The 13,346-nt window shown below is 42.2% G+C and overlaps 2 protein-coding genes across 2 annotated transcripts in view; one reads left to right on the top strand and one right to left on the bottom strand.

Annotated features, from left to right (window-relative positions):
- The window catches only part of LOC134672869 (uncharacterized), a 267,272-nt gene that overhangs the window by 143,169 nt on the left and 110,757 nt on the right, over positions 1-13,346 (bottom strand). The gene's annotated exons all lie outside the window — the stretch shown is intronic.
- LOC134672984 (kinesin-like protein unc-104) overlaps positions 1-13,346 on the top strand; it is a 160,832-nt gene that overhangs the window by 142,868 nt on the left and 4,618 nt on the right. The window contains exons 26-39 of the mRNA XM_063530943.1: positions 269-359; positions 445-543; positions 1,344-1,556; positions 2,041-2,179; positions 3,294-3,414; positions 3,871-3,973; positions 6,899-7,073; positions 7,963-8,075; positions 8,388-8,516; positions 9,408-9,534; positions 9,908-10,034; positions 12,018-12,204; positions 12,685-12,821; positions 13,045-13,146. Of these exons, the coding sequence (XP_063387013.1) occupies positions 269-359; positions 445-543; positions 1,344-1,556; positions 2,041-2,179; positions 3,294-3,414; positions 3,871-3,973; positions 6,899-7,073; positions 7,963-8,075; positions 8,388-8,516; positions 9,408-9,534; positions 9,908-10,034; positions 12,018-12,204; positions 12,685-12,821; positions 13,045-13,146 (1,863 nt within the window). The remainder of the gene's footprint in view (positions 1-268; positions 360-444; positions 544-1,343; positions 1,557-2,040; positions 2,180-3,293; positions 3,415-3,870; positions 3,974-6,898; positions 7,074-7,962; positions 8,076-8,387; positions 8,517-9,407; positions 9,535-9,907; positions 10,035-12,017; positions 12,205-12,684; positions 12,822-13,044; positions 13,147-13,346) is intronic.

Genomic DNA, 13,346 nt, shown 5'->3' with positions numbered 1-13,346 from the left:
TTTACTGCCCACGCTAAGGCAGTAGAAAGTTAATATCCCCTAGCGTAAATCTTATCAGTTTACGGAGACGCCACTTAGCTTCAGCGTCAATTCTAATGAATTTACACCTTGTTATGTTGTAAGGAAAGCTGCATTTAGTCTGACCGCTGGCAAATTTCGTCAACACAAAGATTTTCTTATCGAGGATTTATAGAGTCGGACTTTATGCCTTAGGTCTAAGGTCGAATTTCCTTTGTTTAAGAAACTTTATCATATGCTTTTGTTTCAGCTTCCTCCATCGTAACGAAGACGCATTCTCGACAGAGCCCGTTAAGAACACTATTAAGAACACACCGCTCGGATTCTACCACGTACAAAACGTATGTATCAGTAACAAAGTACCTATTAAATTGCTAAATATTGTTAAAAAATATAGGAATCTAATATATGTTCTTTGCATTGCAGATCACTGTACCAGTAACCAAGTCGTTTGTGGAATATATTAAAACGCAGCCCATTGTTTTCGAAGTATTCGGACACTACCAGCAACACCCATTACACAAGGTAAGTTAAATGGATCAAATTAAAGTGTAGCGATACTAACTTAGGGATTGTCTGACGATTTCCACAAGTCACTTAAATTGTAGTACTGTGTGTTATTATAGTCTTATAGTCACGTTCGTTTTTAGTTATTCCAAACATCTTTCCTATAGTCTGTATCTTTAGGTATTTAAAAAAGAGTAAACAAAATCTACCCTCAAATGGCTTCTTAAGCCAGTTGAGGGTATGGTAATGTAGGTTAAAGTCAGGTCGTTCAGTGACAGAGCCAGGTGGTTTTGTATTTAGTGGGGTCCCTTTGTTTCCCATAAAGTTTTAAGTCATAATGTATTGTTTGTCATATTATCGTTAGTCATAAAACTGAAACCGTTAAGTTTTCAGGATTTTCGTTAGGTTATTCTGTAGGTAGTTTAGGTTAGGTTAGGTTTGTTTTATGGCAATCCTGAAAAGTTACGCGTTTCTGAGAAAAATCAATTATGACTTACGAAAATTCGGACAAACAATATATTATGACTTAAAACTATTTGGGAAACAATAGAGACCCGTATTTAGTTGGTTAATAATCAATGTTATAACTTGTACAAATTATTTGTTTACTTTTATTTAAATACCTAAAGATACAGAGTATAAGTACTAGTTACTGAAATATTCTAACACCTGAATTTCATTCATAATGCATTGTATATACTACTCGTATATGCATAGCATGCATACCCAAAATTGTCACCGATTTGAGCTAGGCCATGGGCATTTCTGGTTTCAGGGTCACAGTTTAAGAAAGTTTAATTATACACCGTTTTTTCCAGGACGCCAAACAAGACGGCCCGGTGGGCGGGCGGACGCCGCCGCGCCGCATGCTGCCGCCCTCCATCCCGATCTCGGCGCCCGTGCGCAGCCCCAAGTGGGGCGCGGCCAGCGTGGCGCCGCCCTGCTGCTCGTCACACCTCCACTCCAAGCACGACCTGCTCGTGTGGTTCGAGATCTGCGAGCTCGCGCCCAACGGGGAATACGTGCCTGCTGTAAGTACATACATGCATACATACATACACATAATCACGCCTATTTCCCGGAGGGGTAGGCAGAGACCACGGATTTCCATTTGCTACGATCCTGACATACCTCTTTCGCTTCTTTCACTTTCATAATATTCCTCATACACGCTCGCCGGTTTAGGGTGCTCTTGACCTGGCCTGTCTTCAGGATTGCCCCGACCTGATCAGAGAAAGTCCGCCGTGGTCTAGCCCTTCCAACTCCCACTTCCACTGTAAGTAGTCTACTTTTCTGCAAACTGATAAAGGTGGTATTCCACCTGTCCAATTTCTTTGTCCAATGTGTATTTTGTCTCACATTTTGCTTAATGAGAGAGTGAGACGCATTGACATTGGACCAATATATTGCCAGCCTAAGCCATATAGATGGTTAGCTTTACGTTCCGATCAAAACAAAAACTGGTCGCCATTTTAAACGCTTTGATAATTTTTTATTCATGTTTGTACATGTCAGGTGGTGGAACACAGCGACGAGCTCCCATGCCGAGGGCTGTTCCTGCTGCACCAGGGCATCCAGCGCCGCATCCGCATCACCATCCTACATGAACCCTCTGGAGATCTGCAGTGGAGCGACGTTCGCGAGCTCGTCGTCGGTATGTTGCCCTTTTCATGTGTGTATCTGTCAGGTGGTGGAGCACAGCGACGAGCTCCCATGCCGAGGGCTGTTCCTGCTGCACCAGGGCATCCAGCGCCGCATCCGCATCACCATCCTACACGAACCCTCTGGAGATCTGCAGTGGAGCGACGTTCGCGAGCTCGTCGTCGGTAAGTTGCCCTTTTATTCTGATGATTCTCGTAAATTCTCATCTCGCTCCTCCTTGTCTCGTCACTTCTCCGATTGGATCGAAGCGGTGCTGAGACTCTTGGCGAGAGGCTCTCGACGAGTGTGTACAGGCGACATGATGTCTCAGCCAGAAAGAAAGCAAGTTGGACAAATTCGCTCGCGCCGAGTCGACGCAAAACTTTGCATCCGTTAAGCGTGAAAATTTTCGATGGAAGTTGTAGCGTGGCGTCTGGTCTGGGTTCGTTGGTTTTTTACGCTGGTAGGTTGGGGTAAAAGAAGTATAGGAAGACTTAGAACAACATGGAGCAATAATATTAGGGATTGGACCGGTACCAAGGACGCCGCCACTCTTTATAGAACGGCAAAGATCAGAGAACTTTCGCATGATGATCGCCGACATCCGATGGGATATGGCACCATAAGAAGAAAGTTGGGGTAGTTTTTCGCAGCCATTGAGTTAGTATTCTTGGCACAGACAAAACATCCTCCAGACTTAGCATAGTCGCGCTACCCCCTCTGCCACGCATACGGTAATTTTACTCCATGTTCGAGTCGAAAGTGTCTTTGTGTGACGTCCGTGAACTCGTTCGTCGTTTGAACGGACCAATCACGGCACGGAACTTCGCTCACCTCGTCCCGTGCACCCCCGCATTTTTGGCATCATCGGTTGCATGAAATAATTGCTCTAAACTCCGTCTAGAGGATTCCTAGTCTATGATTCTTGGACTTATTCATTAATACGAATGCTTTTAGTTTGCAATAATCAACCAAGAAACAATCCAGTAAGATTTAAAATGTTTAAGCAGGATTCAAGGACAGATACAGTTTATTTTTGTGTTCTTTGTCATTTGTACTAAACAACGAAAATTAAGAGTCATTACACTTATATCCTCTACTCGTACTAACCATGTGTTTATTTCCAGGCCGCATCCGCAACTCGCCCGAAGCCAACGAAGACACAGCGGACGGCGAAGAAGACGGCGCGCTGTCGCTAGGACTCTTCCCTGGAGAGAGGCCCACGCTCGACGACCGGGCTGTATTCAGGTATAACCACAGAATATGTACATAATACACTACTACTACTACTAATACTATACAGAAAGGAAACTTTCTACAAAACCGAGGTTTGAAAGCGGTTCAGGGACGAATCATACTATCCCTTTCTTGTGTACACGAAGATTGCAGGTTCGTGTCCTGTCACGGTCGCTAATTTAAGTTAGCGCCTTTTGCGCTATTTAAATGAAACAAATAATAAATAATATACCATTATTTTGTTGGTTGTCAAAATTCAAGTAATTTACTTATCTATGGTCGTACACGCAAAGGGATGTCAAGTTGTGTCAACCCTAATACAACATACTCTTTGAATATCGGAATTTAAAAGAGGAATATGACATCAATATCCAATTTTGGAAAGTCGAAGTTCGAAAACTAGCACTAAAATTACCTCACATCACATTCTACATTGTGTGTTGTTTTAATTGTATTACGTTTTATCAGGTTTGAAGCGGCGTGGGACAGCAGTCTCCACGGCTCGCCGCTGCTGAACAGGGTTAGCGCCAACGGAGAAGTTGTCTACATCACGCTTAGCGCTTACCTCGAGGTAACGACCACTAAACTTGTAATTTTATATCTTATAGGTACCTTTAAACTTGCAATTTTTCTATATATATTTATATATTTTGGGGATCTCGGAAACGGCTCTAGCGATTTTGATAGAATTTGCTATATATGTAGGAGTTTTTTCGGGGCCGAAAAATCGATCTAGCTAGGTCTTATCCCTAGGGTTTTTGAGTTTTTATAATTTTTCGGAGCAAAACTAGGTCTCCCAGATATTGGTTATAATATACTAAGTATCATCTAAATATTAGAGGTCTGCTAATTCTATTTAGTCAAAGCAGTACTGCAAAGATAGATTTGAAGTTTTGATATCAGTTGCTAAAATTTTCTTTATAACTACTTGTAATAACTACAGTGTAAAGTAACAGTGGACATCGGTCTTTGATGTTTGCGTAAATTCCGACGCCTCACAAGACAGTTGTCCGACTTTTACACAACTGCTCAAGATTGACACTGTCTATAAGACACGTTAGCCCTTAACCGAACCTGTACTGTAATGTAGTACCGAACTACTAACGATGGCGTTGTATGCAGCTCAGGTGCGCGCGACCCACCCTTCGCCTCTCGCACTAACGTATGCAGAGTGAAATTTGGACAAAGTTGGTATATATAAAATATAAAAACACAAAAATCTAAATAAAAAAGATGTGTCGTCAATGTAAAGTCAATATGTCTGTCAATCAGTTTGGTAAGTCTCATAAAGATTGGGTGTTTAATTTTGTAATTATGGTAAATCAACAAGAACGCCTTCGTCAAACAGTATGTAATTTCTATAGTAGCCATCCCCTATGGCCGAAATCAAAGGTGGTGGAATATTTTGTGCAAATGGGTGAGAGTCGAAGCACTATTTACAATATTCTGGCGTCCTTTGCCTTGAAGAAAACCACTGCTAGAAAGCCTGGTTCTGGAAACTATTCCAGCTTGAGCAAGGTTTCGGAGAGAGCTCGATTAAAGAAAATTACGGCCGGCCGTGTCCCAAAATCTTATAGAGAGCTCGGCAGAAAATTTAAAACTGACGGCAAAACTGTTAAAAAATATCTTAAAGACATGGGCATCGATATGCGATGTAGAAAAGTTAAGCCCACTGTCTCTGAAAACCAAGAAATCACTCAGAAAGTACGGCTGCGTAAATTAGTCAAAGAAATATTTTACGCTATAAATAATGTCACTTGCGTTATGGATGACGAGTCATATTTCACGTTAGATGGAAACGAGTGGCAAGGCAATTACTATTTAGAGAACACCAATGGTCCAACCGATGAGAACGTGAAATATGTTGAGCATACAAAATTTCTTAAAAAAGTTTTGCTATGGCTTGCCATCAGTCGACGCGGAATGTCTAAGCCTGTATTCTTTGAATCAGGTTTAGCTGTGAACGCCGACCGCTACATAGAGCGTTGTTTGCCATTAGTGCGGGATTTCATAAATACGATTCATAGAGGAGAAAATGTATTGTTTTGGCCAGACTTAGCCTCAAGCCATTATTCCAAAAAAACCCTTAGCAAAATGGCGGAGTTAAACATCCCATACGTACCGAAGACATCAAATCCACCTAATGTTCCGCAACTTCGCCCTATAGAAGATTTTTGGGCAAATCTAAAGAGGCGAGTATATTGCAATAATTTTCGTCCGAAAAATGTACATAGTTTGATTCGAAAAATAAAATCGGAGCTGAATAAAGTGCCGACATCTGTGTTTTCGACAGCGATGGACAAAGTACCACAGAACTGCCGTAAAGCATCTCGCATGGGAGTAAACTATTTTATACATTAAGCCTTGATATATACATTATTATAAGAACATAATTATTTTAAAAAATAATGGTGTTTTTTTTATTTAAAACAATATTGAACTTTGTCCAAATTTCACTCTGCATACGTTATAACTCTGTCTGATCACGATTATCTTCGTCGGATGGCTATCGTTTTATAGACTGTGTGATAACTGTGCCTTAAAATTCCACCAAGTAATGGATGTACATTACTTCTAAACTCCAAATGGCCACTTGAACATTGTCGGGACCCACTATTTTCGCAAGTTTGGCCAAGTGAGTGTTCTTATGGCTCCTCTACACGATGGGCCAACGCCGTCCACTCCAAGGGACGCCGCATGCGGTAGAATGAGATAAGAATATCACTTGCTCCCTCTAACGCATAATAGCGTCACTTGGATTGGCCGGTGCTCCATCGTGTAGAAGAGCCATTATAGATCAGGGGTCTTCAAACTTTTTTACCTGAGGGCCATATTGCACCTCAGAATTTTCGCGCGGGCGATTGTCGGGTTGTGTATCTATCTGCTTGCTGCTGTTATGCTGTTAGCCTAGTTAGTTATTGAGCCTGGCTCCCGCGGGCCGGATTGGAACGCTGTTGGCGGGCCGGATTAAAACACCGGCCGGGCCGGGGTTTGGAGAGCCCTGTTATAGATGATCATCATCAGTATTTAAGAGCTATGCTCTTGTCGGTGGAGTAATCGCCACTCTTCTTTTTGCTGGGCCAGCCTTTTAATTCCCTCGTACGACACGACAGAAACTTTTTCTTTTATTTGGCTGAGATATGTGAGCCTGGGCCTTCCTCTGCGTCTTTTCCCCTCAATCTTGCCCTCCAGGATGTTTAAAAAGAATCTGTCGTGCCGTATCAAGTGGCCAACCATCTTGTCCCTTCTGTTAGCTATTGTGTCTAACAGGCATCTCTTCTCTCCTGCCATGCTCAGGACCTCTTCGTTCGTCTTCCTTTCTGTCCAGCTAATCCTTAGCATCCTCCGCCAACACCACATTTCAAAGGCCTCCAATCGCTCTCTGTCCCGTTGTGTTAGCGTCCACGTCTCGCACGCATATAAAGCGATGCTCCAGATATACACCTTAACTAAGCGTTTTTTGACATAGATGATAATGATGGTAATTTATGGTCAGGTCGAGAACTGCGCCCGGCCGGCCATCATCACTAAGGACCTGTCGCTGGTGGTGGTGGGGCGCGAGGCGCGCACGGGCCGCTCGCTGCGCCGCGCGCTGTTCGGCTCCAAGTGCGCGCGCGCAGACCGCCTCACCGGCGTCTACGAGCTCAGCCTGCACCGCGCGCTGGAGCCAGGTCAGTACTGTCTGCTCTGCTCACTACAGACCCCTAGAACCCGGTTAGTATTAGCAAAGAGAATAGATAGTATAGAGGGGTCCTGTCATTGTGAATTTTGTAGTCACAGTACATTTACTGCCATCTTTCGACACACGACTAAAACTCAAAACTAAAACTCATTGTTCATTCATGAGTGAATGAACAATGAGAGAAATCTATGTGTTAAAATTGTTAAATATGAAACAGTGTCGTCACGCCATCTAGCCGAGCATAGGCTAAAGGTGTGTGCGGCATCTATCCGAGAATGAGTTTTTCTTGATTTCCGAGGCACGTTTTTTCCTTAGAATTTATTCATCTTATACGAAGTTACATATGTCTTTGGTATTAGTACACTGTATTAATCCAGCCTACACCGCACACCAAGCCCGGTCAGTATACACCCAGGCGACTCGGCCGTCATCATTGAGACCGTGTGGAGTGTAGGGCGAAGTGAAAGGCTGGTACACAGCGCACTCAGGACCACACCACTGGCTACTATCGTGTTATGTACAGTCGGCAAAACTACCTACCCTATTACCTGCTTAGCACACCTACGAAGTCGTTTCATACTAACACTTTAAACTCGTTTTGTACGTTTCAAACTGTTATAGTCACACCAATAAAAGTCTGCAGCGGATTTGATAGCCCACGCAGTGTAATACGCCATAATTTCATAGAAGTTTGACGTTTAAAATAACACATGCACTGCGTGGGCTATCAAAATCGCTGCAGACTTTTAACGGTCTAACTGTAGATTGATTTGGCGCCAACCGCGTCGTAGAACTTTTCGAACATATTTTATGATTCTCTATAACCAGACATAAAGGAATCTCCGAATGATTTTGACAGTTTCTGTATATTTATACAGGTGTCCAGCGACGACAAAGGCGCGTGTTAGACACGAGCGGCACATACGTGCGAGGAGAGGAGAACCTGCACGGCTGGCGTCCGCGCGGAGACTCGCTTATATTCGACCACCAGGTAATAACAAGATTAACTTAAATTGAAGGCTAATGTTCCAAATAAATTTAAATAGACTATGCTATTTATTTTTGGTTTATTTTTGCCCCTGAGCAAGTAACAGTCTCCTACTCGCCTAATCTTGACGTCAAGTAATAAATATTACCTAGGCTTTACGTGGTTATTTTTCCAAAGTTTTTTGCTTCAAACTCGTCCCCATAAACATAACTCATGGTTTGGTTTGTTTATGACTGAGTTGAAACTTGGCATGAAAAATTATATTACTAAGTATGAATGCTACCTATACTCAATTCAAAACTTTGTTTTCAACAGTGGGAGCTCGAGAAAATGACCCGACTGGAACAAGTGGGGCGCACGCGACATTTCCTTGCACTGCGCGAACGTCTGCGACACGGACACGAGAACACTGTCGCGCCCAACGACTTCACCAAGACAGAGAAGGTATGTACAGTTCCTTCATATATAAGAGCTAGTCTGGTGCCCAGCACTGGGACACCAAAATAAGCTGATATAAAAACAGCTAGTCGTGATCTATCACACTTTCCGAGGAAAGTGGGGGAATTTCAAGAAATGTTCAGACAAAACAGACCAATACATTGAAAGCCGACGGCGACACGATATATTCATTGGTATTTCGCTGACCGTAGTATGATATCATCAATTCATCAGTTTGAATTGCAGACATAGAAAACAGTCACACCATAGTTCATCGTTTGAGGTAAAAAAAAACTCACAAATTCACTCAGTCAAAAATTTACATTGTGTGTCTGCTATAGGTATCGGTACACTAGAAACAAAAACTAGTTTGTTAGTACGCTTACAGCACGTGACTGTGATTCCGTACCATTACCGTATTTTGACCGTATTGTGGTCGATCCTTTAGTCGTATTACAATGGCGCCCACCATTAAAAACTCCCCACAATTTTACTGAGGAAGAGTTTTTAACAAGCTTTTCTAAGGTCGACCTGTATGTAACTATACAAATGCAAATACAAATGTTTATTTCTTAGAATATGTAATGGAATCTAAGGTAACTAATTTAACCATCTTCCAAGGATCGTAGCGTCATGAAAATTGGGAGCTGTATGTAGTTCTGATGACAATACAATAATATGGTACTGTCGAACTGATCTGATCGGAGACAAGAGGTGGCCATAGGAACTCTGTGATAAAACAACGCGATCTAATTGTATTAGGGGTTTTTAGAATTGTCTCGATGAGTATTAGTTGTCTGTCGTAAGAAAAGTACAGTCAGCGATAAAAGCTTGTACCAAAAATGAAATTTTTGCCAAAAACTTATTAGATTGTACAAGCACGTATTCCGGTTACAGGAGGTGTGCAACATGGCGGCCAAGGCGGCGGCCGAGCAGCACGCGCGCGACGAGTCGCTGTACGAGCCGTGGGACATGACGCCGCGCGAGCGAGAGCTCGCCACCAAGTTCCTCAAGCTCATACAAGGTTTGCTTATTACCTTATTTACTACACTAAAGAGTCATTCTATGGAACTTGCTATAGGCTGGTTTGGTGGTCACGCGGACCCGTTAGCATTACTCTATAACGCTCCCTGAACTTAATACACTTAAAAAACAACGGGTTGCACTCCGGGAGTGCCGGCAGAAGTGAAAACTCAATGACATTGTAACAGTTTTTCGATCAGGTCGAATCTGTCGAATCTGTCGGTCACGTGACCTGTCGCGACTTTAAAAAAATTTCCCCATCCCAAAAAGCAGTGCACAGCGCCGCTAAAGAAGTTTTCACTTCAAAAATTGGTTTTAAGGACACCCTGTATAAACAATATAAATTTCTATAAACAAGTAATGTGTTTCGACAGGACGGATAGGAATGAACAATAACACGGAGGGCGCTCAGTCGCCCGCTACCCCCGTGGACGAAGGCCTCGCGCCCGACGTGTCCACGCCATCCCTGCTGTCCTCCGTACATAGTGCCAGCAGCTTCGAGTGAGTATCAACGCCATCTCTGCTTTAATCTATCTGTAACTGTAAGCCATCTCAACTAAGACATAGAGAAAAAAAATACATAGATTGCTCACTCCATACACCAGTACACCGCTACCAAAAAGACTTTATTTTCATAGCCGACATCTAGCATCGAGTAGCGGAATTATCAGTACTGCTACTTGACAATAGATGTAGCACCGACCGGAAAGTCTAATGCTAAACAACATAAGACTTTCCGGTCGGTCGTCCGTCTATTGTCAAGTAGCAGAACTGATAATTCCGCTACTCGATGCTAGATGTCGACTATGAAAATAATAGTCTTTTTGGTACCAAAACTGATTTATGGAGTGATGATGATTCTTGTCTTACAATATTTCTCTATGACTCAGATATAAACTCATCCATTGTGAACAGATATCCAAAACCTAACAGAACACACGTTGAAATTATTGTTAGTAACTATACCTCGTTTTTTTAGCATTAGGAAAAAGGTAAACAATCTTGATGTGTCTTTTAATTGAAAAACACATTTTAAAAATAAGTTACGGCAAATATGTAACAATTATGAATCTAATACGATCATTTATATTCTTCTGCTTTCATAAGTAATAGTTTTTGGTTTTTAAAAAGCGTTTTTCAATTAAAAGACATGTCAAGATCGCTTACATTCTTGCAAGTTCTTTCTAATGCTAAAAAAAACGAACTATAAACCCCCAACGAATCCAATATTTTTTTTAACGTTTTAATACAGATGTAGTGCATATTTTCCATCGTATTCTCACGGAAACTCAAGAACGCGTCTTGCTATTTCAGTCAGTCTCGGTACAAAAAGTACTCATATTGACTGAAGTAGCACGACAAATACGAACGTTTCCGAGAAAATACGATAGGAAACAGTTATGGACTACATCTGTAGTATTTATTATTGAGTGTTTTATTTTACTAATTTCTTTAATATATCTTTTATTTGTTTTGTAATCTCTCCTAATGTTTTGTTTTATGCCACCACTTTTAATTTTTTTACAAAGTCGCTTGGCTTTTACTCAAGTGGACTTTTATTTGATGTTTTTCCTTAGCTTCTTATCGTATCCCGCCCGGCTCCCACTTCCATGCACGCCATACCCTTGGACTATTGCGTCGATAATTCTGAGGTACTAGGGTCCGGCTAAGCTAATTTCGCATAGACTTTGATGTGACTAAGTGTGGAAGTACCTACAGCTGTAAAAGTCACTTGACTACTAAAGCTAAAGTAGGACGTCCACACTCTGTCACTGCAGAGCCTGTGCAGAGTTAACTTGGTTCGACTCCACTTAAAAAAACATCTACTTACTACTCTCAAACTTACGCTACATGCATCTAGTTACTGCCTTTTTGATTTATTTTCCTGTGATATTACACAGTCAGGTGTTACTATTTGTATTAACTGGGGCTTATCGCTTATAATGTTCACTTCACGAATTTACTGATTCATAAAGTTACGGGGTTTCGAAATTGTTTGATAGAAATTAATATTGCTGAATATTATACCCGAATTACTCCTGTACACTGATATATAATATAAATAAAGTAAATGCTTGATAGTAAAATTGAGTGATCCAATAAGATTATCTGATTGAAAACAGTTATTCAATAAATACATTCTCCTATGTTACTGGGTATCTCAGGTAAATCTTTAGTAGTGGATCAGTTGTTTGAAAATAACGCCCTATCACGCCTACTACAACACGCACGCGATCAACTAACTATACTCAGTATGAGTCAAGGGGCCTATGTGTGCTTATCTTTTTTTGGGACGGTTTTTATGCCTTTAAGGCTCCTACACACTATATCGGCGGCACAACCGGCGAGGACGGGTTTTTGCCACGCCCGTAATCAGGCCCGGTGGCTCAAATACCCGCCGGGAATACTGCTGAACTGCTGACATTGTGTGTAGGAGCCTTTAGATTATAATTACTATAAATCAAATCAATTGTTTTTTTATAGACTATGCTCACCGGAGCGCGCGCTCCTAGAGAAATCAATGGCGGCTTGGGGTGGCGCCCAACTGAGCGCGGGCGGCGCGCTGTACGTGCCCGACTGCGAGGAGGTGCGCGTGTCCGCCGCCGTGGCGCGCCGCGGACACCTCAACGTGCTGCAGCACGGCACGCACGGCTGGAAGAAGCGGTGGCTGGTGAGTGCGGGACCAGGCGGCGTAGCCAAGATGCCAATCGCTAACGCTTCGTAGCGATCGAAACGCAATTGTCACTGTCACACTAATACGGAAGAGTGATAGTGAGACATAATGCTTGTCGTTGTCGAAGCGATAACGATTGTAACCTTGGCTAGGTCGGCAGAAACCTCAGCTGAAGAAGTCCTCTGAAAGGACCTTACATAGGTTCTATCCTATAAAGTTATCTCCATTATAAAATCTTAAATATTTTGGTACCAATTTATCAGATAAAGAGGAACTGAAACCTCTCGAAAATCGTTTTACGGTAAACAATTCCGTGGAATGCACTTCAATGGTGTAACCGATCATTTCGATCCTAATAGAAAAACGATTGCATTTGTCCGTGATTCTTAGCAGAATATCACGAAATTCACTAAAAAAATGCATCAGTAAAAAGGCATTTTACTACGTTAATATTACTAAAAACACAATCCGTTGCAGGTGGTCCGCCGGCCTTACGTGTTCATCTACCGCGATGAGCGCGACCCCATCGAGCGCGCCGTCATCAACCTCGCCAACGCCCACGTGGAATACTCCGAAGACCAGGAGCAGATGGTGCGGATGCCCAACACTTTCAGGTAACAACATCTACGGGGAGCAGTTACAATTTGGTGCCGTGACCAGGATTTTATATTTTTCATTCTGTTGTTTTTTTTTCTAGTACCCCGTACTGTATTCTTCTCTCGATCTTACTGAGCGTAAGCACGAGCGAGATGGATTTGCGAGTTCGGGACCGTGGGTATTATATTTTTGAATTTTAAGTAATCTGTAGTGTGACGTTTTTTTTCTGTATTGTTGCAGCGTTGTGAGCAAGGAGCGCGGCTACCTGCTGCAGACGCTGGGCGACAAGGAAGTCCACGACTGGCTGTACGCCATCAACCCGCTACTCGCTGGACAGATCAGGTGAGCATTTCATATTCTTGTACTTCTAACCATTCACTTCTAATCATTGGCAAGTTAAATTTACTAGTTTGAGTACTTAGCGAAAAACTGTTTATCTCAAATGATTTTTAAGCCAATCAACGTATATAATTATTAGAATTTGTAAGGCATTGTAATATGCCTAAATTGAAGAATAAAAAATTTCACTTTCACTAATTCCA

Source organism: Cydia fagiglandana, chromosome 17, assembly GCF_963556715.1.
Source record: "Cydia fagiglandana chromosome 17, ilCydFagi1.1, whole genome shotgun sequence".
Taxonomy (NCBI): domain Eukaryota; kingdom Metazoa; phylum Arthropoda; class Insecta; order Lepidoptera; family Tortricidae; genus Cydia; species Cydia fagiglandana.
The sequence above is the reverse complement of the archived record's forward strand: the minus strand, read 5'-3'. Positions and strand labels throughout refer to the sequence as shown.